Consider the following 14658-nt stretch of genomic DNA (forward strand, 5'->3'; position numbering starts at 1 on the left):
TTTAATATTTTTTATGTATCTCATAATCTGTATTGAAAATTTGAATTTTATTACACAAGGACTATCAAATTATGATGCGTTGCCCTAGAATTGAATAAACTTTCTAATTACACAATACGGGATCATTCATTTGATTGAAGACTGATCTTTGCGTCTTTGCGTCTTTCTCTGAAATAATTATTTCCTTGTTAAAACATATTTGACCACATATTTCTGTCATTTAACTGTTCACTTTACAACTATATGATATAGCGGTTTATGAGCGTTTTCCGCGTACAGCCTCCTAGGGTGTACTAATAAGTTAGTTTTCCTTAGTTATCACGCAAGCACGATCCATGTCTCTGATGTAAACGACAATTAACCATTATTTGTCTTTAAAAAATATTAAGGACTATTAATGGTTTATATCAACAAAAGAACATGCATGATATTGAGACTACGGTGTTGCAACGTTCTAGTTAATGACCCGTCATAAACAGTTGGTCGCTGCGTAGTAATTGGAAAATTGTTATCAAAAAAATAAAGAATATTTGCCACCTAATTAAAGCATTTACTTATGAATTGTCATTTATGCTTTTTGTTAAAAAATTATTGATAAAATTATTATGTAGAAGGGTTTTCATACCAGAACTATTTATTACAGACGTACGTATGCCTAAACCTGATTACCGCGGCAGTATGACGTCACGGAGTATTGATTTTGAAAAAATAACAAACAAAAATCAAGAATTTTTCAGAGAATTATTATCTGATATGAAATTAAAGAATGAAAATATTTTCATATTGTAAATGTCTGTGATGAGTGATGACTGATGAGTCAGCTTAGAAAAAATCAAGGTACTATTTTTTGACCTGATTACCGCGGCAGTAAGATTTGACGAACGGTATTAACATTGGGTCGGCAAAGCCTCCCCAAAAAATGAATCATAAGATGTGACTTTAAATTGGCCTTGAGTGTCAATGTCATATTAATGAAATCTTAATGAAACTTGCTTTTACTTGTAAATTATAAATGGATTAATTTCATTTTAGACACATTATTTCTAGGTCAGACCTTCATGTATATCAAACTCAAGTTTTCCTTGAATAATGTATGACCTTGACCTTGAAGGTCAAATTATTTAATTTTCTCTGTTTATCGCTATAAATTGGGTGTCACTTGCATGGATTGTTTTCTTACTTGGTCAAAACAACTTTTTGAACAAGACATTCTAAAGGATTGAACTGACCTGACCTTACTTTTAGCTTTATATGACCTTGACCGTTAAGTTCAAAAATTGAATTTTGGTTGAGTTGCCTTAGTTTTGTTATTTTTGTACGAATTTGATTTATACGTGGCAAAAAAAACACTTGTGACTAAATAGACATAAAATAATACAGGTATGGCCTTGACCTTAAAATGACTTTTGCCATCAAATTTTTGAATCTCGTTTTTATTTTCTTAACTTTATTCATTTATTTAGGGGAAAAAATCAGCTTGGACAAAACAACGTGTGTGACTAGACAGTCATATTTAAATCAAAATATGAAAAACTTATTATTTAATTTAATTTTTGCTTTTAAAAGTTTGTTTTGTTTAAACCGTTTTTCTTTGTTTATGTGCATATAGAAAACGTAAAAAAGTCGAGCGGTGCCCTCGGTCGTTAACAAATGTCATGATGGAAAGTTCTATTTAGCTAAGCATTATTTTTGAAGTCGATGTATTTAATTAACGAATAAGAGCTTTTATAAAGCTCTAAAACTATGTCGAGAGCTACATAATAGAAAACGTAGCAGTCTTCGATAAAAACAGTTAATTACTCATGCTTATTTAACAAGGGAAAAACGTTTATTCTAGACTATTTTCATTATTGTAAATACAGGTGACATTTAAAGTATTAGCTTATGTGTATGAAATAAATTACAGCAAATAGGAATAATACGCCAAACGCAAGTCATTAATTTTAATGACGGTCATATTTCGATATTTAAATATGTAACTTACTGTTTTGATGTTGTCGCTAAAGCTGCAAATTCTGTTTACCATTAAGCATACAAATGCATGGGAGTTGGACCTATATGTTGTTATATTTATTGTAAAGCTATTATAGTTAAGAATCAAGCTCGTTATTTTTTTTTTCTATTTAAATCGTATCATTTGGCAGAAATCTATAAATAGAAAAAATAGATATGCGAGACCAGCACAAAATGTCGTTGTAGCATTTCTTTAGTTCACCCATTGTTTAAACTATAACTGAACTATTAACAAAAGCGATAATGTCTGCATAATGTGTGCTTTAAATGCATGTATGAAATTGTAAAAAAGCAATTCAATCATAAAAAGATCTACATGATTGATACAGTTGAACAAATGAAAATTTATATTATCTTCAATAGATGTATCAGTCTGACAGCAAGCATTACACGTTCAATCACGTTTTTTTCCTGCGGAAGATGGATCACATACCAGTGCATAAACAAAATCGATTGATCGATAATCAACCTTACGCATACAACCTATAAATGTTTTTAACAAACCCAACTGAAACATGATAACCGTCTTTCAATAACTTCTTTTTTAGCTTATCAACACGTTATATCTATATATAAACCATTTTGTTCAGCCTTAAGGTATGAGTTTTGAATTTTCATTGGCTAACAGGCAAGCGGGTTCTTAAACCGTAGCGATAATACAAAAGCGTTGAAACTTATAATTCAAACTGTTTAAATTCAAGCAAATGAGGCAATATATTGAACTAAATTCTTAAGAATATTGTGATAAGTTTTATGTGATCCTATGTACAAAAGTGGCCGTGATTTTATTTAAACATTTGAAATAAAAACATTTAAAAGATGAACATGGGGCTTAATCTAGATAAAACTTGATTCAAAACAATATAATTGGATTAAAAAGGATACTTTATCGTAAGTTATACATTTTAAAACTTCTATAACAAATGTTTCTGTATCAGTTTAATGATTTGGTATTTTCATTTGTACTATAATTTCACCTTTTAAAGCAAACATCGTTTTCATGGTACAACAGGTGTCTGATTTATGTTTGGTTTTCTTTTCAAACATATGTCATTAGAATATTCAAATACTTTTTCTCGGTCAGTTTCGGTTTCAAAATTTAGACTTATCGAAACACAGAATTTTCGGCTCAATGTCAATGACATGAAGCAAGCGTTGATGTGAAAAAAATTATGTCCATACCAATTTAATGGAGGATCTTGAATACTTCGGTCGGATGCCGAAGTTAAACAGTAGATCAAGTCATGCATGGGTAAAAACAAGTTTGGCTCAGTTCAAACATAGCGATGAAATGCAATACTGTAAATATATTGTATTTTACAAACGAATATTAAAGACATGAATACCGCTTTATTTTTTACCGAAACTTTTTTTACACATTTTCTTTACCTATAGAGAGAAGGGTCCTTTCTTTATTTTATAATGAACCTACCGTTTTTATGTATACATATTTTAATCAATACAAGTAGCAAACGATAGAGTGTGGATCAATAAATTCGTAAACTAATTCAATAGCGTCAAAACTACTGGTCCGTTTAAAATGAAACTTCAAATGCTTTGAAAACAGATTATTTCAAATTGTATCGTACTATGTACACAACTATGACGTCATCACTTATGGCGTCACACATCGTCAACGAACAGCGCAACACAAAACTAGGAAAGTCTTTTTCCGATATTCGTGTAGATTTGCATAAAGTTTACTGAGAGTATGCTCTGTCAAAAGGTGTCATTTTAAAGTAGATGAAGCGGGTTAAAGACGGCAGAAAGGCAACTGAAGACGACAGTCATGCTGGTAGACCAGTTACTGTAACAGATAAAGAAACAGTGGCTGTCATTCAAGGGTACATACCTCTAGATAGACGAGTAAATGTGGAACACGTAGCAGATAAGTTCGCTATTTCATATGGTACAGCTTAGGGCATTATGACTGATAGGTTATGAATGCGCCGCGTTTCAGCAAGATGAGTGCCTCGTTTGTAGACGTTGGGGCAGACTGGGGTAAGGGTGAAAATGTGTCAGCAGTACGACAGGATGTATCGTGAAGAAGTGGATTTCGTTCTTAATCGAATGAAAACATGTGATGAAACGTTGATTCACTTTTTTGAACAGGAAAGCAAACGTCAGAGTTCTGTTTGGAAGCATCCTTCCTCGCCTCCCATTACAAAAACGATAATTTCCAAGTCAGCCGGGAAGGTTATGGCCATTATATTTTGTGATGCATACGGTGAAGTGCTTAACTCCTTTGTTTCTCCGAAACGACAGTCACTGGGAATTATTATGCAACATTACTTAGAACGGAACTCATGGTGGCGATAAGGAGATAACGCCCACATATACTTAGTTCCGGATTGCACCACGACAACGCGCAGATCTATTCAAGCCACGTTGTCAGGGATACACTAGAAAACTCGACGTCGAACTGTTACCGCATCCAGCAATTTGGGACTTCTGGCTGTTTCCGACTTTAAAAAACAGTCTTCGTGGTACATAATTTGAGTCAAGAGAGGTGAGGTGTGCCGTAGACAGACAGCTGCATGAGATGTCACATGACGAGCTACAACACGTGTTCGAGTCATGGGTCGAGAGATGGGACAAGTGCAAGTCTTGCATTGGACGTGACTTTGAGTAGGAGTAATCATTTTAGGTACTTAAATTAATTAATTTCCCCGTTATTGAATTAGTTTACGAATTTATTGATGCACCCTCGTATAAAACACATGTACAAAAAGCCAAATCAAATATTTCAAAACAATCTCAGAAATCATGACGCGTGTAAACAATTATAGAGGTTTTTATACCTTTAATATAATGATCAGTGAGGTCTTAACGGGTGCAGACTGTTAAATATTAATTTTAATGAAAGTATAATTAAATAAATGAATGTAACATATCTAATACAATGGTTTCACAGAGCATGTTAGGTCAAACTGTATTTTTAAGCGATATCATTTCAATGGATAAAAGGAGCTGTTGCTTGTACAACGGAAAAAGGACAACATCTGATTCATTGTAGGCTTCGTAAAGTGTTAATGGTAATCGGTCTTTCTAAAGGTAGATAACACATCCCATATTAATGATCAACATAATTTTTTGTCCAATCACATTGTAGTATTTTTTCAAATTTCTACTAAGTCTTACTTTGGTTAAAGTGTACTAACTAAATAAAATTTACTTAATCTGTCGTTTAACCAGTCTAACAAATTTCAGAAATGCATTATATTAGGGAGGAATAAGAGGTGTGGTTTGCACTCTGAAATGGAAAATATAAAGGTTAGCAAAACAATGCCAACGTAAAAATAATAAGGCTTTCTAAATGTGAGGATACAGTCAATTGCTTTATTACATAGATAATACATGTGGGGCACGCAGAGACAAATGATTACATACTGTAACATAGTAACTTATTTATATCCTTTTAACTCTAATAAAAATATCTGTTATAAATTGCTGACTGTTTTAACTTTATATTTTCTAGAAAAAGTAACCAAAAAATTATTTTCTTCACTTGATAGGATTGAACTGCATTAACAATCCAATGATATTAAGAATACAATGATTACATTTTTGGCTGGAAAACTCATTGTAAACTGACCCCCTCCACCTGTAAACTGTTTTACAAATAATTAATAATCTCTTATGTATTTTTCTCACATTTTCCATTTATTTTAAAAGGATGTACACATTTCATTAACTCCATTGTTTTTACCTACATGTAGATAAAGGTATAGACTCTGTGACATTTCAGTAAAAATGTGCCTGATTATATGTTGAAAGGGCCATTTATTTAGCTTATCTAAATATGAAATGTTAGAAACTTGACAAGGTGTAGACATCTTGTAGAGGGAAAGGGCGGAGCTATCAGTGATTTAGAGAAATGCCTTGTTTTTGTGAAAAAAATAATGTTGATCATTAAATAGGTTAATGTTTAATAATATGCATTAACAAAAATAATTGGTCGCCTATTCAACACTAACCTATACTAACCTATGCTTAATGTGTTATTAATATAAATGATTTTGGAGAGATTTTTCAAAAGTTGCAAGTCACGGCAAAAAGACTGTTTAGTTGATATTTTACCACAGGTGCAAAATAATTAAATAATGACACATGCGTCAGAATAATAAACTATTATTTGAGAGTTAAAAACTCATCGATTTTAACAGCTAATATATACTGTTCAGGGTGTATGAAAAAATAAATCACATACAAAGATAATTATAAGTGTTTACCAATGCTACAAGTCACAAAGTTATAATTACAATTCAATGGCACGGCTCCAAAATATTTCAATATAGTGACAAAAAGAAACAAACACAAAAACCAACAAAAACAACAAAAAAACAAAAAACAATAACTTCAAAACATCCATGTTTTATTCTATAGACTTACTATAGTTACTTCCTCTTAAATGCACCAGTTTCCCATGAACTGCCAGGAGTTGGTTGGAAGATGTATGTTTAATATTCAGACGCCTTTGTCTTTATAACATCATGGAGTGTGTGAAAATGGATGGTATTTCAACATATCTGAGATGGTTTCTTTTAACTGAAAAAAAGTATCCAATTTAAGCCGGTGCTAGGGAACTACTGGGCGGAAACTTGCACTGACCAGTAATATTTATTAACAGGCTCAGTCAAACTGAGTCTGCAACATTTGTAATTTTGCCGTCTTGTGCGTTCATTAGTCATTCCGTTTTTCTGAATTGAGTAAAATGTTAAAATTATGCAATTTTAAATTAAATAGCAGCAATAATAATAATAATTTACTCCAAAGTACATGTGTGACATTAGATAGGCAAATAAATATGCGTTAATGACAAATGGAATCACGTGTTTCATATCTAAATGATCTTGAATACCATTAAAAAAGAATTAGTCAACTGCATAATTCTTAATTGAAACGTATACAGCTGAAGAACTGTTAGAAACCGAATATGAAAAAGGCAATCAATCATGAATGCTACCATAATAATTGTGTACATGAAGTAATAATCACGAATATCAGAGAACAATTATAAACAATGACAGACTGGTGATTTCATTATGTCATCATATGAAATATTAAAAACGTTAATTAATTAAATAACATTTGATATTGTATATTTTGTCTGGTCTGTACTTTAACATGGTTCTTGAACTACCCAAAACTTTGATATTATCAAAGAGATGTTAAAATTCAATTAAAACTTATTCCGTAGGTTATTATTATATATAGGCCTGATGTAAGTAATATCTGTTAAATTTTTTAAAGTAATAACTTGTAAATCTATAAACGTTAAAGTTATTCATTATAATGCCATTATTATCAAATTATATTTTCTTTGATTTATTGATTTCAGCGAAACAACATATGAAAGCTGTTTCAATTATGGCGTTGTACTTGTATGGCGTATTAACCAATAAGATGACTAATCACTTAGTAACTTGCCCGTAATGAAGCCAGTCCCTCATACTTTCGGTTTTATCTTGTAAATATATATATTGGGTTGTAAGTTCTTTTATTTATGCTGCAGTTGTCAATACATAGTTATAATCTTTATCGTAAACCAAACGCTCAATTTGCATTTGAAAACATTTATCATATATTAATTGTGTTCAGTGTGTTATAATAGTTTCAGTTATAAAGTTCAAATATTCTTTGACATATTTGATAAAAAGAATTTATATTACAATTATAAGGTAATGTGATAAGGAAATACGAAAAAAAAAACAGATTAAATCCATTTTACCTATTAAATATACATGATATGAACATTCTTTTACCAATTGTTGTTCATGCTTTTAAATCTTACGATCCGTCGTATAATATGATAATATGTTTTTCAGGCATGCAAATTGAATAACGATTGATTTCTATAGATATCATTCATGTCAATAGATCAATAGACCGTAGTGTATTGAATAACAATGGCTCTTTAAGTGGGGTATAAATGCACAAAAACAGACATATCATGTCCTTCAATTTAAAAGATAAAATCACCATGACCACTTTGTAAATTTAGAAAAGAAAAATTGCAAACTAGTTTACAGCTACATTCTATTTTAAACTTTATCTTATATTTGAAAATTATATCGTCTAATTTGCTCACATTGAATAACCGAATTGAAAAGAAAAACAATTTGTAGCGAAGAAACGCACAAATAGGATATCTGCACTGATGTGTTTTATCATACGTGATACCTTTAAATATGATAAACAGCAAATGCATGGTCAGTGGAAATCGATTTATAACAGAAATTTAACAAATATAAGATTAAACTATATAACGAAAGGCACCTATATTTCACTGCTGTAAATATTATATTATCACTCGAAGTGAATAAACATATGACATTTGCACATATACGTATTCACTTGTTAGTTAATCTCTAAAGAGAGATATCGTGGAAATCAATGTACATCATACTTTATAAATGTTTTTGGCAGACACCTACCTTCATCACTGGAATAACTTTTCTCTCCAACCCTCCCAACATTGGTATCGAATTTCTATCGATCTTCTGTTTGCTTTACATTTTTTATTTAGTAGAAGAAATGTCATTGAAAATTCAAACTTTTCAAACCTGTCGGTAGGATAGGGAATTTGGCTATTCTCAGTGCCTGATAGTTAGAAAATGGCTATAGCTTTGTAGAAAGGTAACACACGCTTATTGGATCTGTACTAATAATGTTAGATAACCACAGATAAATAAAATGTGAGTTTTCAACCAATTCTCTTCAGAAGTTTTAGAAATGCCAACTCTCACTCAAAACGTTAAGTTGGACATATCTAACTTCGTGCAATAGATTTTAATATTCATCGAATTTTTGACCTTCCTTTATATGCTTTAGTTACAATTGACCTTTCTGGTGTTCATTTGCATAACTTAAAACGTACTGGAGGTACAAAATACAAATTCAATGCAAAGAAATTAGACTTATTTTCTAAAATGATAACTGAACATATACCTTAAGTTTATTTTGATATTTTCCTGCGTAGTACTGTGTCCTTCGGATTTATTCAGAGCATTGCATTAAGTGAATATGATGTATTAACATGAAACATTTTAAAGTATTATTTGAAATTATTGTCATCAATGGCTATATTAATCCCGACAGTCGCAGTTTTGTTTATATAAATTGGAAGCGGCGTTTATAAACGATTTTATACCAGCTTTATTTTTTTAGTTCAGACGGAAACGTTCATAATCATCGTTCATTTTTTTGTAGCTCTAAAAGTGATGATTTATTCTTTTGTCATTTTTTTTTTCGTATCCTGTAACAATTTTCTAAACCAAAATCAGTGTCCATATAGCTAACCCATAATTTTCTTCTCTACTTATTTTGGCATTAAGTATAGTTACAGAGATTTGGTATTTTGTGTGAAAGTCTAAATACAAATGTACATTTATTATAACCAATGATCAGTAAACATAATTCTTTTCTTTTTCATTTTCATTTGGAATACACGCAATTATCTTAACAATCATGTATCACAACGTTTCTTTTCCATTTTAGATACCTGTGGCTAGCAGACAAATAAAATGTCTTCAGTACCGAACCCTACTTTGTCAAAACCCAAATTTCTGAATTGGATTAAGGCTGCATTGGCTGTTCTTTTCGCAAAAGAAGAAATCGAGCCTGTTGTTGTTGATGAAATCGTACAGTTCCAACAAAAGTGTCTTCAGGATATTTCTATATCAAACGGATTATCGGCGGGGAGCACCTGTTCAAACTGTAACACTGAAAATATTGTTGTTTGTCCAACAAATAAGATTTGCAACGTCAATCGAGGAAAATGTGGTTACCATAGGAACCGTGCAACACAGTTTCACTCCAATGGTTGCCCGAACAAAATTTGCCATTATATGAGATCTGAGATTCAAAATGCTCATCGTTTTAATGGTCCATCTTTTAAAAACACCGATGCGACTCAGTGGTGTAGTAATCCGTGGGAAATTGCGAAATGTTTTATGCCCCCTGATGGTTACAAGGATGTAATGAATGCAGTAGATACCGATTTTAATGGTATAGTCAGTGTAATTGTTAACTTCAAAGCATTTGAGACAAAAATAAACAACGATCTCTCCAAAAGGAACAACATATTTGACAAGGTACCAGTTTAAACACGTTTGTTTACCTTTTTGTATGTGCTTTTAAAGACACTTATATTTATATGATAATTGAATAGAAACATGAATAAATAGAATTAAACCTCACCCCGCGCCCCACTAATTGACGTATGATTTTGCCCCACGACCAGCCTAGCCAAAATTCAAATATTTAAATGTTTAATTGATGGAGCCATTAGTTATTAAATTTTGCCCAGCGCCCCCGCAAGTTTGCGTGTTTATACTTCGTGATCCCGCAATTTTATTTATTGAATATAGCTCCGCGCTCTCGGAAGACGTTTTATTTATAAAATTGCATTTCCGCGTATAACCATGTCCACGCTCCGCGAACCCCGCCATTTTATCTTGTTTATTCTCGATATTTCGCATGGCGGGTTTGCTGGGCGAAAACATGAATGGCACATATCGGCCACTATAAAACTTAGCTTATAAGTTTTGTGTCATTTTTCATATTTTTTAGGGTAGAAACGTTGGTAAAGCTGTTAGACATTCTCCAAAACTAGAGGTCGAGGATGCAGATCTTACACAGTATTTTACAATTCTAAATGATATATTGACTGATCCTGGATTCATAGCTTTAAATAAAGCACCAAACAACGCAATTCAGAAATTAGCAAAGGTATGGTTATTTGTTTGTGTTCGTCTATTTTCTTAACACAGTATTAATAATGTAAACTATCTTTATGCTGCAAAGCTTGGACAGGAAATGACTGTTTTCCTAATTGACGATCTAATATATTCTTTAGCTACATTGTCTCCAACCAATTATGCCCAATCTGTTATAAGGGCTTTGGCATTTTTGCAATTAATGTTAATGGAATTGGCCTTCATCACTTCATCATTCATTGTGCCAAAACAGCATATTGTATAGAAAAAAGATTGACTTTATTTAAATCAGCACTCCTTTACAATTTCAGCTTCAAATGGATGAATTGATCATTGGTAAAGATGTTGTTCGCGCAGTTTTGGAAGATGTAGGCAATGTTATCCAGGAACAAATAAGAAACGAGATGGATGAGTTCAAACAAAAGACTGATAAACAAAAAATAGAGCTTATTGAAATAATAAATTTGAAAGTAAAAGATATTGCTGATGAGGGAAATATTTCACTGTCCAAGCTAAAAGATACATTCACGTCGTCAATTGATGCTTTTGAGGCCAAAGTCCAAAAAGCTATTCAAGAGATAGATAAGCAGAAAACAAAGGGGGAGAGAAAGTTAAAAATTGTTGCTAAAGAGGAGGTTAAAAAATTTAGGGAAAAGGGAGCAAATGTAATAAAAGAGATACAAAAAGCTGTGGAAAAACGTAAGATATCTTATAGAATATTTACATATGCGTACACAATGATATATGCCATTTCAAGCATGTCAAACAAGTGTTTGATCAAACTTTTGTTCAAGATTTCTTCTATCTATAGGCATATTTAAATCAGTTGCTTCTGTAGATTAAATCAAATGATGAAAATGCATCCGAGGTTTATTATTTTCGATGGCATTTAGAATAAGCATGTGTTGTGTAACATTGATATTCCAAGATTTCTCATACAAAACATATGATATTTTCAATTTTCAGCCAGGGATATTGATGCTGATGCTAAACTGTCGGAGGAAACATATCAGAAACGAACAAAAGGTAATGAACTATTATGATTAATATTGATTTATTTTAATAAATTGCTTTCTTTTCCCTTCTTGTTAATATCTCAAGCTTGACATTTTACCTTGCTTATGAATATTTTGCAATTGCATGAACAGAGACGTTATTGTTGCACAGTTTAGTTTCGCATTCCTCAACAACTGCGATGCATTTTAATATATGTTTACTTTGTGCATTGAATTGTTGTATATTCAGTCAAAGGTACAAAGACAAATGAAAAATATACAATTTCAGGGGCGATGTGTATTTTAAAGGAATATCAAATAATATATTTTCAAGAGAGATGGTTTGTTCACATTATTCCTGCACAATTTAATTACAAATTAACTTTTGAACGTCTCGTGATATCAAAAATAACTGATAATTCTTACATGTCTGTTATTATGTCGCTATATACAAAGAAGTAAAATCTTATATTGTCAAGAAAACAGAAGCCTTTAAAGGAACAATAATAACGCAATTGTACAGTCCGTTCTTATACTATTTTATTTTCACTTGATGTTAAATTGACATCTAGCATACACCTTTATACCACAAATTATATACATGTATGAAGATATATTTTATATAAGTAACATGTAAGGGAACTCGTAAACAGCGTAATGACGTCCTTATGTATGCATCTCTTTCATAAGGGAACTTAACTGACGTAATTCTAAACAGTCAAGTTTAGGTGATGAAGATTGATTCATCGACACAAAACAATCAAGTTTAACTGTTGAAACATTGATAAAATAATTCATGAAAAATGAGTGAAACATCTTTTCTTATGATTTCTTCTTTTCAATGAATACTATACATTAGCTTCAGAAGGATTCTGTTTTTCCCTATTTTATTGTCACATCCGTGCCATTTGTGCCGTGTGGCGGCTGTAAAAAGTCTCCCCGTACATTTAATCAATGATGTTATATTGTCGATCCTTGAAGATCGTTCAGCACAACATTATTGTTGTGTATACATGTTATGTGGTACTTTTAGTTTCTTCTATTTGGCCATTTTCAACTTGGGTGGTTCCAGTATTCCTACTTGAATACTATATAATCCCCTTTACGATATGCTGCCTGCTTTTAAATTTGTCTTTTGACGTCTTATCTGTGATATGCAGGCTTCATAACCTCAGATCCCCATTCAAAATTCCATTTTGTTTAGTTCCGCCCATTGTTTTCTCGTTTAGGGCAAGAACATTCTTTTACTTGGGGACCATACGCCGCTTTTCATGGAATGGCACAACTGTGTCTCATTGACGGTACCATGATAACCGCCGCATGAACACATCTGCGGATGTTTCTAAATTCAAAATTTCACCATTTTCGTGTTTTCATGTTGAATTCTGCTTAAGCCCGGTGCCAGAGGGCGTGGACGTAACTTGCACTTTCCAGTACCGTCCATGAACAGGCTCAATCAAACAGAGCAACATTTGTGTAGGAATTATTTGAATGAGCGCATTTTTTTGCGCAGAACTTCTCAATTTATACCTGGTATACAAAAGATATTGCAGTTCAAAATTACAAATACGATTTTCTTAAAATGACAAAAAAGAAATATAAGTAGATTTAAGCCAATGCACGTAAGATGATATTAGCTAAAATCTTAGAGCGATGGTGTAAACGTTTGACTAAAGGCCAAAAGCGACTTATACCAAATCAGATGATAACATTTTACTGAACAGGTAAACTAGCAAAGTATTTATAATTTTGTCGGGTCATAAAGTAGAACATCGACTGGTCATGGCGTATGCATTAAAGTTTGATGTAATATGGAGGAAATGATGATACCCTCAGAGGGAGAGAATAATACTTCATTGACACAATTACTGATTGAGAACTCGCAGCAGCTCCTGAATTACGAAAAGATTCAGATATTTTTCTGTCTCAGATGTGCTGGTCGTTTTGTAGCTCAAAATATTCTGGGTCAGGCTTCCTGTTGTATATGACGACCGCACTTCATTAAAACAGACATCTAAGTAATATCAGTTTGTTTAAATTCGGTCGGTATTGCAGACGAACTATATATTGAGACTAGTAATTTTGTAGAAATTAAGCAATTCTGCAGAAAAGCACCATTCGTGCTTCAGATGATTATTTATAACATTGATGTAAACATTAACAGGGTACATTTTCTAAACATTTAAAAAAAGTGTTCTTGAAATATTGCTTACCCTCTAAAATTATTGTGCCAGAGGGTTCTGTCAATAAATAGAAATACTGTATATCCCCCTCCTCTACATGCATAATGCACAAATATGATAGCTGTCAGTCTGTAAAACATGTTTATCATTTTGCAGACAACGCATTGAACCTAGGACTGTTTCCTGATATATGTTAACAGGTAAATAACATGGCCAGAAAAAGAGCCACACGGTGTTAAAACCAACCTTTTTATAGTCATTAATTTTTTTCCTGAATTTACTTGTTTACATAAAGACATATTTACATATTGCGCAAAATTTAAGGTGTTCAATTATTTTACTATATGAGAATCGACCATTGCAGTAGGCGAAGCTTAATTCTACACATCAGGAAACTGCATTTTTGGCCACTTAATAGTTTCATTTAACGATTTAACTTGATAGATATTGTGTACAATAAACAAATATACCGATAGGTGAAATAAAAATTTGAAAAGCTTTCAATGACAATTGGATGAAAAGCACTTGAAAGGGTAGAATAAACTAAAATATAACTTCACGTATAGTAAAAAATATCTTTTTTATAATTTCACAGTGAAGGTCTAATTTTCAAAAGTTCTTGTTTTTCATTAAGCTTTGTTTATTATTATGATCAACGCTTCCTACTTCATAAAAAAGAAAAACCGATAGCCTTAGACTTAAATGTGTTTAAATGGGACATGCGTTAACCAACACATTGGATTTGCA

At 32.0% G+C, this 14658-nt stretch overlaps 1 protein-coding gene across 1 annotated transcript; it reads left to right on the forward strand.

Annotated features, from left to right (window-relative positions):
- Positions 1 to 2700: 2700 nt before the first annotated feature.
- Positions 2701 to 12133, forward strand: LOC132716653 (uncharacterized). Its single transcript, XM_060699976.1, has 5 exons — positions 2701 to 2904; positions 9514 to 10109; positions 10588 to 10746; positions 11045 to 11432; positions 11700 to 12133. The coding sequence occupies exons 2-5, from the start codon at positions 9540 to 9542 to the stop codon at positions 11774 to 11776; spliced, it is 1194 nt and encodes a 397-aa protein (XP_060555959.1). The 5' UTR covers positions 2701 to 2904; positions 9514 to 9539; the 3' UTR covers positions 11777 to 12133.
- Positions 12134 to 14658: the final 2525 nt, after the last annotated feature.

The sequence above is a fragment of the Ruditapes philippinarum genome, unplaced genomic scaffold (assembly GCF_026571515.1).
Source record: "Ruditapes philippinarum isolate M1 unplaced genomic scaffold, ASM2657151v2 ctg9061_1_1_1_1, whole genome shotgun sequence".
NCBI lineage: Eukaryota > Metazoa > Mollusca > Bivalvia > Venerida > Veneridae > Ruditapes > Ruditapes philippinarum.

What these genes read in the sequence shown, in the direction of transcription:
- LOC132716653 (XM_060699976.1), top strand. Translation starts at nt 9,540, where the DNA reads ATGTCTTCAGTACCGAACCCTACTTTGTCAAAACCCAAATTTCTGAAT. An exon ending in GGAACAACATATTTGACAAG is followed by an intron (nt 10,110 to 10,587) that starts GTACCAGTTTAA and finishes CATATTTTTTAG; the next exon opens with GGTAGAAACGTTGGTAAAGC. An exon ending in CAATTCAGAAATTAGCAAAG is followed by an intron (nt 10,747 to 11,044) that starts GTATGGTTATTT and finishes TTACAATTTCAG; the next exon opens with CTTCAAATGGATGAATTGAT.